Source organism: Lampetra planeri, unplaced genomic scaffold (genome assembly GCF_965212315.1).
Source record: "Lampetra planeri unplaced genomic scaffold, kcLamPlan1.2.h2 scaffold_208, whole genome shotgun sequence".
Classification (NCBI taxonomy): Eukaryota; Metazoa; Chordata; class Hyperoartia; order Petromyzontiformes; family Petromyzontidae; genus Lampetra; species Lampetra planeri.
Window position 1 is genome coordinate 53,563 of NW_027614839.1, and position 18,938 is coordinate 72,500.

Genomic DNA, 18,938 nt, shown 5'->3' on the forward strand with positions numbered 1-18,938 from the left:
TCACCTACTCACTCACCTACTCACTCACCTACTCACTCACCTACTCACTCACCTACTCATTCACCTACTCACCTACTCATTCACTCACTCACCTACTCACCTACTCACTCACCTACTTACCTACTCACTCACCTACTCCCTCACCTACTCATCTACTCACTCACTCACACACCTACTCACTCACCTACTCACTCACTCACCTACTCACTCACTCACCTACTCACCTACTCCCTCACTCACCTACTCACTCACCTACTCACTCACTCACCTACTCACTCACTCACCTACTCACTCACTCACCTACTCACCTACTCCCTCACTCACCTACTCACTCACTCACCTACTCACCTACTCACTCACCTACTTACCTACTCACTCACCTACTCCCTCACCTACTCATCTACTCACTCACTCACACACCTACTCACTCACCTACTCACTCACTCACCTACTCACTCACTCACCTACTCACCTACTCCCTCACTCACCTACTCACTCACCTACTCACTCACTCACCTACTCACTCACTCACCTACTCACTCACTCACCTACTCACCTACTCCCTCACTCACCTACTCACTCACTCACCTACTCACCTACTCACTCACCTACTTACCTACTCACTCATCTACTCACTCACTCACTCACCTACTCACCTACTCACTCACCTACTTACCTACTCACTCACCTACTCACTCACTCACCTACTCACTCACTCACCTACTCACTCACTCACCTACTCACCTACTCCCTCACTCACCTACTCACTCACCTACTCACTCACTCACCTACTCACTCACTCACCTACTCACTCACTCACCTACTCACCTACTCCCTCACTCACCTACTCACTCACTCACCTACTCACCTACTCATTCACCTACTCCCTCACTCACCTACTCACTCACCTACTCACTCACCTACTCATTCACCTACTCACCTACTCATTCACTCACTCACCTACTCACCTACTCACTCACCTACTTACCTACTCACTCACCTACTCCTCACCTACTCATCTACTCACTCACTCACCACACTACTCACTCACCTACTCACTCACTCACCTACTCACTCACTCACCTACTCACCTACTCCCTCACTCACCTACTCACTCACCTACTCACTCACTCACCTACTCACTCACTCACCTACTCCTCACGTCACCTACTCACCTACTCCCTCACTCACCTACTCACTCACTCACCTACTCACCTACTCACTCACCTACTTACCTACTCACTCACCTACTCACCTACTCACTCACCTACTTACCTACTCACTCACCTACTCCCTCACCTACTCATCTACTCACTCACTCACACAGCTACTCACTCACCTACTCACTCATTCACCTACTCACTCATTCACCTACTCACTCACCTACTTACCTACTCCCTCACCTACTCACTCATCTACTCACTCACTCACACCCTACTCACTCACCTACTCACTCACTCACTCACCTACTCACTCACTCACTCACCTACTCACTCATCACCTACTCACTCACTCACCTACTCACACACTCACACACCTACTCACTCACCCTACCTCTCACTCACCTACTCACTCACCTACTCACCCCCCCCCCCCCCCCCCCCCGTTACCTGCAGCCAGGCCCCTGTGAGACGTAGGGGGTGGAGGGAGGTGACGACTGCTCCCTCCACCCCGGGGCTGACGAGAGTGACCGCAGCGTCCCCCGTCACATCTTGAAGGTGAAGTGTCGTTCCGTGACCGCAGCCTGCCCCTGCACGCGGGAGACACGGCCAGCGTGACGCTCACCCACTCGCTCACCCACTCACTCGCTCGCTCGCCCTGTCACTCACCCAGTCACTCACACCAGTCACTCACCCAGTCACTCACCAGCTCACCCAGTCACTCACCCACTCACCTCGCTCGCTCGCCCAGTCACTCACCCCAGTCACTCACCAGCTCACCCACTCGCTCACCCACTCGCTCGCCCAGTCACTCACCAGTCACTCACCCACTCACCCACTCGCTCACCCCACTCACTCGCTCGCTCAGTCACTCACCCAGTCACTCACCCAGTCACTCACCCCAGTCACTCACCAGCTCACCACTCGCCTCACCCCACTCACTCGCTCGCTCGCACCAGTCACTCACCCAGTCACTCACCAGCTCACCCACTCGCTCGCTCGCCCAGTCACTCTCCCAGTCACTCACCCAGTCACTCGCTCGCTCGCCCAGTCACTCACCCAGTCACTCACCAGCTCACCCAGTCACTCACACCACTCACCAACACGCTCACCCAGTCACTCGCTCGCTCGCCCAGTCACTCACCCAGTCACTCACACGCTCACCCCACTCTACTCGCTCGCCTCACCAGTCACTCACCAGCTCACTCACTTACTCACCAACACGCTCACCCAGTCACTCACTTACTCACTCACCCAGTCACTCACCAGCTCACCCAGTCACTCACTCAGTCACTCACCAGCTCACCCAGTCACTCACCAACACGCTCACCCAGTCACTCACCCACTCACCCACTCACCCACCCAGTCACTCGCCGCCCCACTTACTCACCAACCCACTCACCCACCCACTCACTTACACACCCACTCACTCGCTCACCCGCCCGATCGCCCACCCACCCACTCACCCAACCACTCACTCACTCACCCACTCACCACCACCCACCCACTCACCAACCCACTCACCAACCCACCCACCCACTCACCCACCCACCCACCACCCACTCACCCCACCCACCCACCCACTCCACCCCACCCACCCACCCCACCGCTCACCCACCCACCACCCTCCCATCACCCACCCACCCACCCACCCACTCACTCACCCACTCACTCACTCACCCACCCACCCACTCACTCACTCACCCACCCACCCACCCACTCACTCACCCACCCACCCACTCACTCACTCTACCACCCACTCACCCACTCACCCAACCACTCACTCACTCACTCACCAACCCACCCCCACCCACCAACTCACCAACCCACCAACCCACTCACTCACCCACCCACCCACCCACTCACCCACCCACCCACTCACCCACCCACTCACTCACCCACTCACCCAACCACCCACCCACTCACCCACCCACCCACCCACTCACCCACCCACCCACCCACTCACCCGCCCACCCACCCACTCACTCGCTCACCCAGTCACTCACCAGCTCACCCAGTCACTCACCAGCTCACTCACTTTCTCACCAACACGCTCACCCAGTCACTCACCCACCCACCCACTCACCCACCCACCCACTCACCCACCCACCCACCCACCCACCCACCCACCCACTCACCACCCACCCACCCCCCCCACCCACCCACCCACCCACCCCACCCACTCACCACCCCCCCCCACCCACCCACCCACTCACCCACCCACTCTCACCCACCCACCCACCCCACCCACTCACTCACTCACCCCCACCCCACTCACCCACCCACCCACCCACCCACCACCCCACCCACTCACCCACTCACTCACCCACTCACCACCCCACCCACTCACTCACCCACCCACTCACCCACCCACCCACCCCACTCACCCCCCACCACCTCACCCACCCCCACCACCCACCCACTCACCCACCCACCCACTCACCCCACCCACCCCCCCACTCACCCACCCACCCACCCACTCACCCACCCACTCACCCACCCACCCACCCACTCACCCACCCACCCACCCACTCCACCCACCCCACCCACCCACCCACCCACTCACCCACCCACCCACCCACCCACTCACTCACTCACCCACCCCACTCACCCACCCCCCCACCCACCCACCCACCCACTCACCCACCCCACCCACTCACTCACTCACTCACTCACTCTACCCACCCACCCACTCACCCCACTCACCCACCCACCCACCCACCCACTCACTCACTCACTCACCCCACCCACCCACCCACTCACTCACCCCACCCACTCACTCACCCACCCACCCACTCACTCACTCTACCACCCACTCACCCACTCACTCACTCACCCACCAACCCACTCACTCACCCACCCACTCACCCACCCACTCACCCACCCACCCACCCACCCACCCACTCACTCACTCACTCACCCACCCACCCACCCACCCACCCACCCACTCACCCCCGCCCACCCACCCCACTCACCCGCCCCACCCACCCACTCACCCGCCCACCCACCCACTCACTCGCTCACCCAGTCACTCACCAGCTCACTCACTTTCTCACCAACACGCTCACCCAGTCACCCACCCACCCACCCACTCCACTCACTCACCCACTCACTCACCCCACCACTCACTCACCCACTCACTCACTCACCCACTCACTCACTCACCCACCCACCCACCCACCCACTCACCCCCACCCCACCCACCCACTCACCCACCCACTCACCCACCCACTCACCCACCCACCCACTCACCCACCCACCCACTCACCCACCCACCCACCCACTCACTCACCCACCCACCCACCCACTCACTCACCCACCCACTCACCCACCCACCCACTCATCCACCCACCCACCCACCCACCCACTCACCCACCCACCCACTCATCCACCCACCCACCCACCCACTCACTCACCCACCCACCCACTCACTCACCCACCCACTCACTCACCCACCCACTCACTCACTCACCCACCCACTCACTCACCCACCCACCCACCCACTCACCCACCCACTCACTCACCCACCCACCCACCCACCCACCCACTCACTCACCCACCCACTCACCCACCCACCCACTCACCCACCCACCCACTCACCCACCCACTCACTCACCCACTCACCCACCCACTCACTCACTCACCCACCCACCCACTCACCCACCCACCCACCCACTCACCCACCCACCCACCCACCCACCCACTCACCCACCCACCCACCCACTCACCCACCCACCCACCCACCCACTCACCCACCCACCCACCCACCCACTCACTCACTCTACCACCCACCCACCCACCCACCCACTCACTCACTCACCCACCCACCCACTCACCCGCCCACCCACCCACTCACCCGCCCACCCCACCCACTCACCCGCCCACCCACCCACTCACCCGCCCACCCACCCACTCACCCGCCCACCCACCCACTCACCCGCCCACCCACCCACTCACTCGCCCACCCAGTCACTCACCAGCTCACTCACTTTCTCACCAACACGCTCACCCAGTCACTCACCCACCCACCCACCCACCCACTCACCCACCCACCCACCCACCCACCCACCCACCCACCCACCCACTCACCCACCCACCCACTCACCCACCCACTCACTCACCCACTCACTCACCCACTCACCCACCCACCCACCCACTCACCCACCCACCCACTCACTCACCCACCCACCCACTCACTCACCCACCCACCCACTCACCCACCCACTCATCCACCCACCCACCCACCCACCCACCCACCCACTCATCCACCCACCCACCCACCCACCCACTCATCCACCCACCCACTCATCCACCCACCCACCCACCCACTCACCCACCCACTCACCCACCCACTCACCCACCCACCCACTCATCCACCCACTCACTCACCCACCCACTCACCCACCCACTCATCCACCCACTCACCCACCCACTCATCCACCCACTCACCCACCCACTCACCCACCCACTCACCCACCCACCCACTCACCCACCCACCCACTCACCCACCCACCCACTCACCCACCCACCCACCCACTTGCCTGAGTGCGAGGGGCAGCAGGGAGGCTGACTCCAGGTTGAGGAGGAGGTGGAGCTGGTGGACACGACGCGCTGTCAGCAGCTCGGGGGGCACGGGCCCCGTGGGGGGAGGGGCGCCCCCCACTCCCCCCTCACCCTCCTCCTCCCCCTCATCATCGTCGTCGTCCGCATCGTCGCCGTCGTCGTCATCGTCACGAGGCTCCATCTTCACGCTGCAACATCAACATCGTCAACGTCATCATCATCATCGTTGTCGTCGTCATCATCATCGTCATCGTCATTGTCATCATCATCATCATCAACGTCATCGTCATCGTCGTCATCATCATCATCATCATCGTCATCGTCATTGTCATCATCATCGTCATCGTCATCATCATCGTCATCGTCATCAACGTCATCGTCATCGTCGTCATCATCGTCATCATCATCATCATCGTCATCAACGTCATCGTCATCGTCGTCATCATCATCATCATCGTCGTCGTCATCATCGTCATCATCATCGTCATTGTCGTCGTCATCATCATCGTCATCATCATCGTCATCATCATCATCATCGTCGTCATTGTGGTTGTGAAGGTTGTGGTGATTGTGGTGGTGGTTGTGATGATGGTGGTTGTGGTGGTGGTGGTTGTGATGATGGTGGTTGTGGTGGTGGTTGTGATGATGGTGGTTGTGGTGGTGATGGTTGTGATGATGGTGGTTGTGGTGGTGGTAGTTGTGATGATGGTGGTTGTGGTGGTGGTAGTTGTGATGATGGTGGTTGTGATGATGGTGGTTGTGATGATGGTGGTTGTGATGATGGTGGTTGTGATGATGGTGGTTGTGATGGTGGTGGTTGTGATGATGGTGGTTGTGATGATGGTGGTTGTGATGATGGTGGTTGTGATGATGGTGGTTGTGGTGGTGGTAGTTGTGATGATGGTGGTTGTGGTGGTGGTGGTTGTGATGATGGTGGTTGTGATGGTGGTAGTTGTGATGATGGTGGTTGTGATGGTGGTAGTTGTGATGGTGGTAGTTGTGATGGTGGTAGTTGTGATGGTGGTAGTTGTGATGATGGTGGTTGTGATGATGGTGGTTGTGATGGTGGTAGTTGTGATGGTGGTAGTTGTGATGGTGGTAGTTGTGATGGTGGTGGTTGTGATGATGGTGGTTGTGATGGTGGTAGTTGTGATGGTGGTAGTTGTGATGATGGTAGTTGTGATGGTGGTAGTTGTGATGATGGTGGTTGTGATGATGGTGGTTGTGATGGTGGTAGTTGTGATGGTGGTGGTTGTGATGATGGTGGTTGTGGTGGTGGTAGTTGTGATGGTGGTAGTTGTGATGATGGTGGTTGTGGTGGTGGTAGTTGTGATGATGGTAGTTGTGATGATGGTAGTTGTGATGGTGGTAGTTGTGATGGTGGTAGTTGTGATGATGGTGGTTGTGGTGGTGGTAGTTGTGATGATGGTGGTTGTGATGGTGGTAGTTGTGATGATGGTAGTTGTGATGGTGCTTGCGGTGGTTGTGGTTGTAATGGTTGTGGTGGTGGTGGTTGTGATGGTGGTGGTTGTGATGGTGGTAGTTGTGATGATGGTGGTTGTGATGATGGTGGTTGTGATGGTGGTAGTTGTGATGGTGGTTGCGGTGATTGTGGTTGTAATGGTTGTGGTGGTGGTGGTTACCTTGTCCGATCGTGGTTGGTGGTGTTGCTGTGTGGTTGTAGCTGGTGGTGGTTGTGGTAGTGGTGGTTGTGGTTGTGATGGTTGTGATGATGATGGTTGTGATGATGATGGTCGTGATGATGGTGGTTGTGATGGTGGTGGTGGTTGTGATGGTGGTGGTGGTTGTGATGGTTGTGGTGGTGGTTGTGGTTGTGATGGTTGTGATGATGATGGTTGTGATGATGGTGGTTGTGATGGTGGTGGTTGTGATGGTGGTAGTTGTGATGATGGTGGTTGTGGTGGTGGTGGTTGTGATGGTGGTTGTGGTTGTGATGGTTGTGGTGATGGTTACCCTGTCCGATCGTGGTTGGTGGTGTTGCTGTGTGGTTGTAGCTGGTGGTGGTTGTGGTGGTGGTTGTGGTAGTGGTGGTTGTGGTTGTGATGGTTGTGATGATGATGGTCGTGATGATGGTGGTTGTGATGGTGGTGGTGGTTGTGATGGTGGTGGTGGTTGTGATGGTTGTGGTGGTGGTTGTGGTTGTGATGATTGTGATGATGATGGTTGTGGTGGTGGTTGTGGTTGTGATGGTTGTGATGATGATGGTTGTGATGATGGTGGTTGTGATGGTGGTAGTTGTGATGATGGTGGTTGTGGTGGTGGTGGTTGTGATGGTGGTAGTTGTGATGATGGTGGTTGTGGTGGTGGTGGTTGTGATGGTGGTAGTTGTGATGATGATGGTTGTGATGATGATGGTTGTGATGATGGTGGTTGTGATGGTGGTAGTTGTGATGATGGTGGTTGTGATGGTGGTGGTTGTGATGGTGGTAGTTGTGATGATGGTGGTTGTGGTGGTGGTGGTTGTGATGGTGGTAGTTGTGATGATGGTGGTTGTGATGGTGGTGGTTGTGATGGTGGTAGTTGTGATGATGGTGGTTGTGATGGTGGTGGTTGTGATGGTGGTAGTTGTGATGATGGTGGTTGTGGTGGTGGTGGTTGTGATGGTGGTTGTGATGGTTGTGGTGATGGTTACCCTGTCCGATCGTGGTTGGTGGTGTTGCTGTGTGGTTGTAGCTGGTGGTGGTGCTGGTTGTGGTGGTTGTGATGGTTGTGGTGGTGGTTGTGGTTGTGATGGTTGTGATGATGGTGGTTGTGATGATGGTGGTTGTGATGATGGTGATGATGGTGGTTGTGGTGGTGGTTACCCTGTCCGATCGTGGTTGGTGGTGTTGCTGTGTGGTTGTAGCTGGTGGTGGTTGTGGTGGTGGTGGTGGTGGTGGTGGTAGGCGACGGTTGTTGTTGCAGGGATCTCCGCCCCGACTCCCCTGAGCCCCGTGGCTCCAAGTCCCTTCCTGAGCGCAGCGCGGATCCCAGCCGAGTCTGCAACCACCGCAACCACTTAGCAACCACTTAGCAACCACCGCAACCACTCAGCAACCACTCAGCAACCACTTAGCAACCACCGCAACCACTCAGCAACCACTCAGCAACCACTTAGCAACTACCGCAACCACTCAGCAACCACTTAGCAACTACCACAACCACTCAGCAACCACTCAGCAACCACCGCAACCACTTAGCAACTACCACAACCACTCAGCAACCACTCAGCAACCACTTAGCAACCACCGCAACCACTCAGCAACCACTCAGCAACCACTTAGCAACTACCACAACCACTCAGCAACCACTCAGCAACCACTTAGCAACCACCGCAACCACTTAGCAACCACTCAGCAACCACTCAGCAACCACTTAGCAACCACCGCAACCACTCAGCAACCACTCAGCAACCACTCAGCAACCACTTAGCAACTACTCAGCAACCACTTAGCAACCACTCAGCAACCACTCAGCAACCACTCAGCAACCACTCAGCAACCACTTAGCAACCACCGCAACCACTTAGCAACCACTCAGCAACCACTCAGCAACCACTTAGCAACTACCACAACCACTCAGCAACCACTCAGCAACCACTTAGCAACCACCGCAACCACTCAGCAACCACTCAGCAACCACTTAGCAACCACTCAGCAACCACTTAGCAACTACCACAACCACTCAGCAACCACTCAGCAACCACCGCAACCACTTAGCAACTACCACAACCACTCAGCAACCACTCAGCAACCACCACAACCACCGCAACCACTTAGCAACCACTTAGCAACCACTCAGCAACCACCGCAACCACAGCAACCACTCAGCAACCACCGCAACCACTTAGCAACCACTTAGCAACCACTTAGCAACTACCACAACCACTCAGCAACCACTTAGCAACCACCGCAACCACTTAGCAACCACTCAGCAATCACAGCAACCACAGCAACCACTTAGCAACCACTCAGCAACCACCGCAACCACTTAGCAACCACAGCAACCACTTAGCAACCACAGCAACCACCGCAACCACAGCAACCACCGCAACCACCGCAACCACAGCAACCACTTAGCAACCACTTAGCAACCACTCAGCAACCACCGCAACCACTTAGCAACCACTCAGTAACCACCGCAACCACAGCAACCACTTAGCAACCACTTAGCAACCACCGCAACCACAGCAACCACCGCAACCACCGCAACCACAGCAACCACTTAGCAACCACTTAGCAACCACTCAGCAACCACCGCAACCACTTAGCAACCACTCAGCAACCACCGCAACCACAGCAACCACTTAGCAACCACTTAGCAACTACCACAACCACTCAGCAACCACCGCAACCACCGCAACCACAGCAACCACTTAGCAACCACTTAGCAACCACTTAGCAACCACTTAGCAACCACAGCAACCACCGCAACCACCGCAACCACAGCAACCACTTAGCAACCACTTAGCAACCACTCAGCAACCACCGCAACCACTTAGCAACCACTCAGTAACCACCGCAACCACAGCAACCACTTAGCAACCACTTAGCAACCACCGCAACCACAGCAACCACCGCAACCACCGCAACCACCGCAACCACAGCAACCACTTAGCAACCACTTAGCAACCACTCAGCAACCACCGCAACCACTTAGCAACCACTCAGCAACCACCGCAACCACAGCAACCACTTAGCAACCACCGCAACCACAGCAACCACTCAGCAACCACCGCAACCACTTAGCAACCACTCAGCAACCACCGCAACCACAGCAACCACTTAGCAACCACTTAGCAACTACCACAACCACTCAGCAACCACCGCAACCACCGCAACCACAGCAACCACTTAGCAACCACTTAGCAACCACTTAGCAACCACTTAGCAACCACTCAGCAACCACCGCAACCACCGCAACCACAGCAACCACTTAGCAACCACTTAGCAACCACTTAGCAACTACCACAACCACTCAGCAACCACCGCAACCACAGCAACCACTTAGCAACCACTTAGCAACCACTTAGCAACCACTTAGCAACCACCGCAACCACTTAGCAACCACTCAGTAACCACTCAGCAACCACCGCAACCACCGCAACCACAGCAACCACTTAGCAACCACTTAGCAACCACTCAGCAACCACCGCAACCACTCAGCAACCACTTAGCAACCACTCAGCAACCACTTAGCAACCACTCAGCAACCACTTAGCAACCACTCAGCAACCACCGCAACCACTTAGCAACCACTCAGTAACCACTCAGCAACCACCGCAACCACTTAGCAACCACCGCAACCACTTAGCAACCACTTAGCAACTACCACAACCACTCAGCAACCACTTAGCAACCACCGCAACCACTTAGCAACCACTCAGCAACCACCGCAACCACTTAGCAACTACCACAACCACTCAGCAACCACAGCAACCACCGCAACCACTTAGCAACCACTTAGCAACTACCACAACCACTCAGCAACCACCGCAACCACTTAGCAACCACAGCAACCACCGCAACCACAGCAACCACTTAGCAACCACCGCAACCACAGCAACCACTTAGCAACCACTTAGCAACCACCGCAACCACTTAGCAACCACTCAGCAACCACCGCAACCACAGCAACCACCGCAACCACTCAGCAACCACCGCAACCACTTAGCAACCACTTAGCAACCACCGCAACCACAGCAACCACAGCAACCACTTAGAAACCACACAGCAACCACTTAGCAACCACCGCAACCACCGCAACCACAGCAACCACTTAGCAACCACCGCAACCACTCAGCAACCACTCAGCAACCACTTAGCAACTACCGCAACCACTCAGCAACCACTTAGCAACTACCACAACCACTCAGCAACCACTCAGCAACCACCGCAACCACTTAGCAACTACCACAACCACTCAGCAACCACTCAGCAACCACTTAGCAACCACCGCAACCACTCAGCAACCACTCAGCAACCACTTAGCAACTACCACAACCACTCAGCAACCACTCAGCAACCACTTAGCAACCACCGCAACCACTTAGCAACCACTCAGCAACCACTCAGCAACCACTTAGCAACCACCGCAACCACTCAGCAACCACTCAGCAACCACTCAGCAACCACTTAGCAACTACTCAGCAACCACTTAGCAACCACTCAGCAACCACTCAGCAACCACTCAGCAACCACTCAGCAACCACTTAGCAACCACCGCAACCACTTAGCAACCACTCAGCAACCACTCAGCAACCACTTAGCAACTACCACAACCACTCAGCAACCACTCAGCAACCACTTAGCAACCACCGCAACCACTCAGCAACCACTCAGCAACCACTTAGCAACCACTCAGCAACCACTTAGCAACTACCACAACCACTCAGCAACCACTCAGCAACCACCGCAACCACTTAGCAACTACCACAACCACTCAGCAACCACTCAGCAACCACCACAACCACCGCAACCACTTAGCAACCACTTAGCAACCACTCAGCAACCACCGCAACCACAGCAACCACTCAGCAACCACCGCAACCACTTAGCAACCACTTAGCAACCACTTAGCAACTACCACAACCACTCAGCAACCACTTAGCAACCACCGCAACCACTTAGCAACCACTCAGCAATCACAGCAACCACAGCAACCACTTAGCAACCACTCAGCAACCACCGCAACCACTTAGCAACCACAGCAACCACTTAGCAACCACAGCAACCACCGCAACCACAGCAACCACCGCAACCACCGCAACCACAGCAACCACTTAGCAACCACTTAGCAACCACTCAGCAACCACCGCAACCACTTAGCAACCACTCAGTAACCACCGCAACCACAGCAACCACTTAGCAACCACTTAGCAACCACCGCAACCACAGCAACCACCGCAACCACCGCAACCACAGCAACCACTTAGCAACCACTTAGCAACCACTCAGCAACCACCGCAACCACTTAGCAACCACTCAGCAACCACCGCAACCACAGCAACCACTTAGCAACCACTTAGCAACTACCACAACCACTCAGCAACCACCGCAACCACCGCAACCACAGCAACCACTTAGCAACCACTTAGCAACCACTTAGCAACCACTTAGCAACCACAGCAACCACCGCAACCACCGCAACCACAGCAACCACTTAGCAACCACTTAGCAACCACTCAGCAACCACCGCAACCACTTAGCAACCACTCAGTAACCACCGCAACCACAGCAACCACTTAGCAACCACTTAGCAACCACCGCAACCACAGCAACCACCGCAACCACCGCAACCACCGCAACCACAGCAACCACTTAGCAACCACTTAGCAACCACTCAGCAACCACCGCAACCACTTAGCAACCACTCAGCAACCACCGCAACCACAGCAACCACTTAGCAACCACCGCAACCACAGCAACCACTCAGCAACCACCGCAACCACTTAGCAACCACTCAGCAACCACCGCAACCACAGCAACCACTTAGCAACCACTTAGCAACTACCACAACCACTCAGCAACCACCGCAACCACCGCAACCACAGCAACCACTTAGCAACCACTTAGCAACCACTTAGCAACCACTTAGCAACCACTCAGCAACCACCGCAACCACCGCAACCACAGCAACCACTTAGCAACCACTTAGCAACCACTTAGCAACTACCACAACCACTCAGCAACCACCGCAACCACAGCAACCACTTAGCAACCACTTAGCAACCACTTAGCAACCACTTAGCAACCACCGCAACCACTTAGCAACCACTCAGTAACCACTCAGCAACCACCGCAACCACCGCAACCACAGCAACCACTTAGCAACCACTTAGCAACCACTCAGCAACCACCGCAACCACTCAGCAACCACTTAGCAACCACTCAGCAACCACTTAGCAACCACTCAGCAACCACTTAGCAACCACTCAGCAACCACCGCAACCACTTAGCAACCACTCAGTAACCACTCAGCAACCACCGCAACCACTTAGCAACCACCGCAACCACTTAGCAACCACTTAGCAACTACCACAACCACTCAGCAACCACTTAGCAACCACCGCAACCACTTAGCAACCACTCAGCAACCACCGCAACCACTTAGCAACTACCACAACCACTCAGCAACCACAGCAACCACCGCAACCACTTAGCAACCACTTAGCAACTACCACAACCACTCAGCAACCACCGCAACCACTTAGCAACCACAGCAACCACCGCAACCACAGCAACCACTTAGCAACCACCGCAACCACAGCAACCACTTAGCAACCACTTAGCAACCACCGCAACCACTTAGCAACCACTCAGCAACCACCGCAACCACAGCAACCACCGCAACCACTCAGCAACCACCGCAACCACTTAGCAACCACTTAGCAACCACCGCAACCACAGCAACCACAGCAACCACTTAGAAACCACACAGCAACCACTTAGCAACCACCGCAACCACCGCAACCACAGCAACCACTTAGCAACCACTTAGCAACCACAGCAACCACTTAGCAACCACTTAGAAACCACTTAGCAACCACTTAGCAACCACTTAGCAACCACTCAGCAACCACTTAGCAACCACTTAGCAACCACTCGGCAACCACTCGGCAACCACTCGGCAACCACCGCAACCACCGCAACCACCGCAACCACAGCAACCACTTAGCAACCACTTAGCAACCACTTAGCAACCACCGCAACCACTTAGCAACCACCGCAACCACCGCAACCACAGCAACCACTTCAACCACAGCAACCACTTAGCAACCACTTAGCAACCACTTAGCAACCACCGCAACCACTTAGCAACCACTCAGTAACCACTCAGCAACCACCGCAACCACCGCAACCACAGCAACCACTTAGCAACCACTCAGCAACCACTCAGCAACCACTTAGCAACCACTTAGCAACCACTCAGCAACCACCGCAACCACTTAGCAACCACTTAGCAACCACAGCAACCACTTAGCAACCACCGCAACCACTTAGCAACCACTCAGTAACCACTCAGCAACCACCGCAACCACTTAGCAACCACTTAGCAACCACAGCAACCACTTAGCAACCACTTAGCAACTACCACAACCACTCAGCAACCACTTAGCAACCACCGCAACCACTTAGCAACCACTCAGCAACCACCGCAACCACTTAGCAACTACCACAACCACTCAGCAATCACAGCAACCACAGCAACCACTTAGCAACCACTTAGCAACCACAGCAACCACCGCAACCACAGCAACCACTTAGCAACCACCGCAACCACAGCAACCACTTAGCAACCACTTAGCAACCACCGCAACCACTTAGCAACCACTCAGCAACCACCGCAACCACAGCAACCACCGCAACCACTCAGCAACCACCGCAACCACTTAGCAACCACTTAGCAACCACCGCAACCACAGCAACCACAGCAACCACTTAGAAACCACACAGCAACCACTTAGCAACCACCGCAACCACCGCAACCACAGCAACCACTTAGCAACCACTTAGCAACCACAGCAACCACTTAGCAACCACTTAGAAACCACTTAGCAACCACTTAGCAACCACTCGGCAACCACTCGGCAACCACTCAGCAACCACTTAGCAACCACTTAGCAACCACTTGGCAACCACTCGGCAACCACTCGGCAACCACCGCAACCACCGCAACCACCGCAACCACAGCAACCACTTAGCAACCACTTAGCAACCACAGCAACCACTTAGCAACCACCGCAACCACAGCAACCACCGCAACCACCGCAACCACAGCAACCACCGCAACCACTCAGTAACCACTCAGCAACCACTGCAACCACTTAGCAACCACTTAGCAACCACCGCAACCACTTAGCAACCACTCAGTAACCACTCAGCAACCACCGCAACCACCGCAACCACCGCAACCACAGCAACCACTTAGCAACCACCGCAACCACTTAGCAACCACTCAGTAACCACTCAGCAACCACCGCAACCACTTAGCAACCACCGCAACCACTTAGCAACCACTTAGCAACTACCACAACCACTCAGCAACCACTTAGCAACCACCGCAACCACTTAGCAACCACTCAGCAACCACCGCAACCACTTAGCAACTACCACAACCACTCAGCAACCACAGCAACCACCGCAACCACTTAGCAACCACTTAGCAACTACCACAACCACTCAGCAACCACCGCAACCACTTAGCAACCACAGCAACCACCGCAACCACAGCAACCACTTAGCAACCACCGCAACCACAGCAACCACTTAGCAACCACTTAGCAACCACCGCAACCACTTAGCAACCACTCAGCAACCACCGCAACCACAGCAACCACCGCAACCACTCAGCAACCACCGCAACCACTTAGCAACCACTTAGCAACCACCGCAACCACAGCAACCACAGCAACCACTTAGAAACCACACAGCAACCACTTAGCAACCACCGCAACCACCGCAACCACAGCAACCACTTAGCAACCACTTAGCAACCACAGCAACCACTTAGCAACCACTTAGAAACCACTTAGCAACCACTTAGCAACCACTTAGCAACCACTCAGCAACCACTTAGCAACCACTTAGCAACCACTCGGCAACCACTCGGCAACCACTCGGCAACCACCGCAACCACCGCAACCACCGCAACCACAGCAACCACTTAGCAACCACTTAGCAACCACTTAGCAACCACCGCAACCACTTAGCAACCACCGCAACCACCGCAACCACAGCAACCACTTAGCAACCACTTAGCAACCACTTAGCAACCACCGCAACCACTTAGCAACCACTCAGTAACCACTCAGCAACCACCGCAACCACCGCAACCACAGCAACCACTTAGCAACCACTCAGCAACCACTCAGCAACCACTTAGCAACCACTTAGCAACCACTCAGCAACCACCGCAACCACTTAGCAACCACTTAGCAACCACAGCAACCACTTAGCAACCACCGCAACCACTTAGCAACCACTCAGTAACCACTCAGCAACCACCGCAACCACTTAGCAACCACTTAGCAACCACAGCAACCACTTAGCAACCACTTAGCAACTACCACAACCACTCAGCAACCACTTAGCAACCACCGCAACCACTTAGCAACCACTCAGCAACCACCGCAACCACTTAGCAACTACCACAACCACTCAGCAATCACAGCAACCACAGCAACCACTTAGCAACCACTTAGCAACCACAGCAACCACCGCAACCACAGCAACCACTTAGCAACCACCGCAACCACAGCAACCACTTAGCAACCACTTAGCAACCACCGCAACCACTTAGCAACCACTCAGCAACCACCGCAACCACAGCAACCACCGCAACCACTCAGCAACCACCGCAACCACTTAGCAACCACTTAGCAACCACCGCAACCACAGCAACCACAGCAACCACTTAGAAACCACACAGCAACCACTTAGCAACCACCGCAACCACCGCAACCACAGCAACCACTTAGCAACCACTTAGCAACCACAGCAACCACTTAGCAACCACTTAGAAACCACTTAGCAACCACTTGGCAACCACTCGGCAACCACTCGGCAACCACTCAGCAACCACTTAGCAACCACTTAGCAACCACTTGGCAACCACTCGGCAACCACTCGGCAACCACCGCAACCACCGCAACCACCGCAACCACAGCAACCACTTAGCAACCACTTAGCAACCACAGCAACCACTTAGCAACCACTTAGCAACCACCGCAACCACAGCAACCACCGCAACCACCGCAACCACAGCAACCACCGCAACCACTCAGTAACCACTCAGCAACCACTGCAACCACTTAGCAACCACTTAGCAACCACCGCAACCACTTAGCAACCACTCAGTAACCACTCAGCAACCACCGCAACCACCGCAACCACCGCAACCACAGCAACCACTTAGCAACCACTTAGCAACCACAGCAACCACTTAGCAACCACTTAGCAACCACCGCAACCACCGCAACCACAGCAACCACCGCAACCACTCAGTAACCACTCAGCAACCACAGCAACCACTTAGCAACCACTTAGCAACCACCGCAACCACTTAGCAACCACTCAGTAACCACTCAGTAACCACTCAGCAACCACCGCAACCACCGCAACCACAGCAACCACTTAGCAACCACTCAGCAACCACTCAGCAACCACTTAGCAACCACTTAGCAACCACTCAGCAACCACCGCAACCACTTAGCAACCACTTAGCAACCACAGCAACCACTTAGCAACCACCGCAACCACTTAGCAACCACTCAGTAACCACTCAGCAACCACCGCAACCACTTAGCAACCACTTAGCAACCACTTAGCAACCACAGCAACCACTTAGCAACCACTTAGCAACTACCACAACCACTCAGCAACCACTCAGCAACCACCGCAACCACTTAGCAACTACCACAACCACTCAGCAATCACAGCAACCACAGCAACCACTTAGCAACCACAGCAACCACCGCAACCACAGCAACCACTTAGCAACCACCGCAACCACAGCAACCACTTAGCAACCACTTAGCAACCACCGCAACCACTCAGCAACCACCGCAACCACAGCAACCACCGCAACCACTCAGCAACCACCGCAACCACTTAGCAACCACTTAGCAACCACCGCAACCACAGCAACCACTTAGAAACCACACAGCAACCACTTAGCAACCACCGCAACCACCGCAACCACAGCAACCACTTAGCAACCACTTAGCAACCACAGCAACCACTTAGCAACCACTTAGAAACCACTTAGCAACCACTTAGCAACCACTCGGCAACCACTCGGCAACCACTCAGCAACCACTTGGCAACCACTCGGCAACCACTCGGCAACCACCGCAACCACCGCAACCACCGCAACCACAGCAACCACTTAGCAACCACTTAGAAACCACACAGCAACCACTCGGCAACCACTTAGCAACCACTTAGCAACCACTTAGCAACCACTTGGCAACCACTCGGCAACCACCGCAACCACCGCAACCACCGCAACCACAGCAACCACTTAGCAACCACTTAGAAACCACACAGCAACCACTTAGCAACCACCGCAACCACCGCAACCACAGCAACCACTTAGCAACCACTTAGAAACCACTTAGCAACCACTTAGCAACCACTTAGCAACCACTTAGAAACCACTTAGCAACCACTCGGCAACCACTCGGCAACCACTCGGCAACCACTTGGCAACCAC

At 55.3% G+C, this 18,938-nt stretch overlaps 1 protein-coding gene and 1 long non-coding RNA gene across 2 annotated transcripts in view; both read right to left on the reverse strand.

Moving 5' to 3' along the window:
• LOC144740349 (suppressor of fused homolog) overlaps positions 1–18,938 on the reverse strand; it is a 60,847-nt gene that overhangs the window by 8,462 nt on the left and 33,447 nt on the right. The window contains exons 9-12 of the mRNA XM_078623220.1: positions 8,549–8,723; positions 5,698–5,911; position 5,164; positions 1,611–1,744 (exon numbers count right to left, since the gene is read on the reverse strand). Of these exons, the coding sequence (XP_078479346.1) occupies positions 1,611–1,744; position 5,164; positions 5,698–5,911; positions 8,549–8,723 (524 nt within the window). The remainder of the gene's footprint in view (positions 1–1,610; positions 1,745–5,163; positions 5,165–5,697; positions 5,912–8,548; positions 8,724–18,938) is intronic.
• Positions 712–1,007, reverse strand: LOC144740350 (uncharacterized). Its single transcript, XR_013589620.1, has 3 exons — positions 961–1,007; positions 853–920; positions 712–772 (listed from the first exon to the last, which is right to left on the reverse strand). It is a non-coding gene; the product is annotated as an uncharacterized LOC144740350 (long non-coding RNA).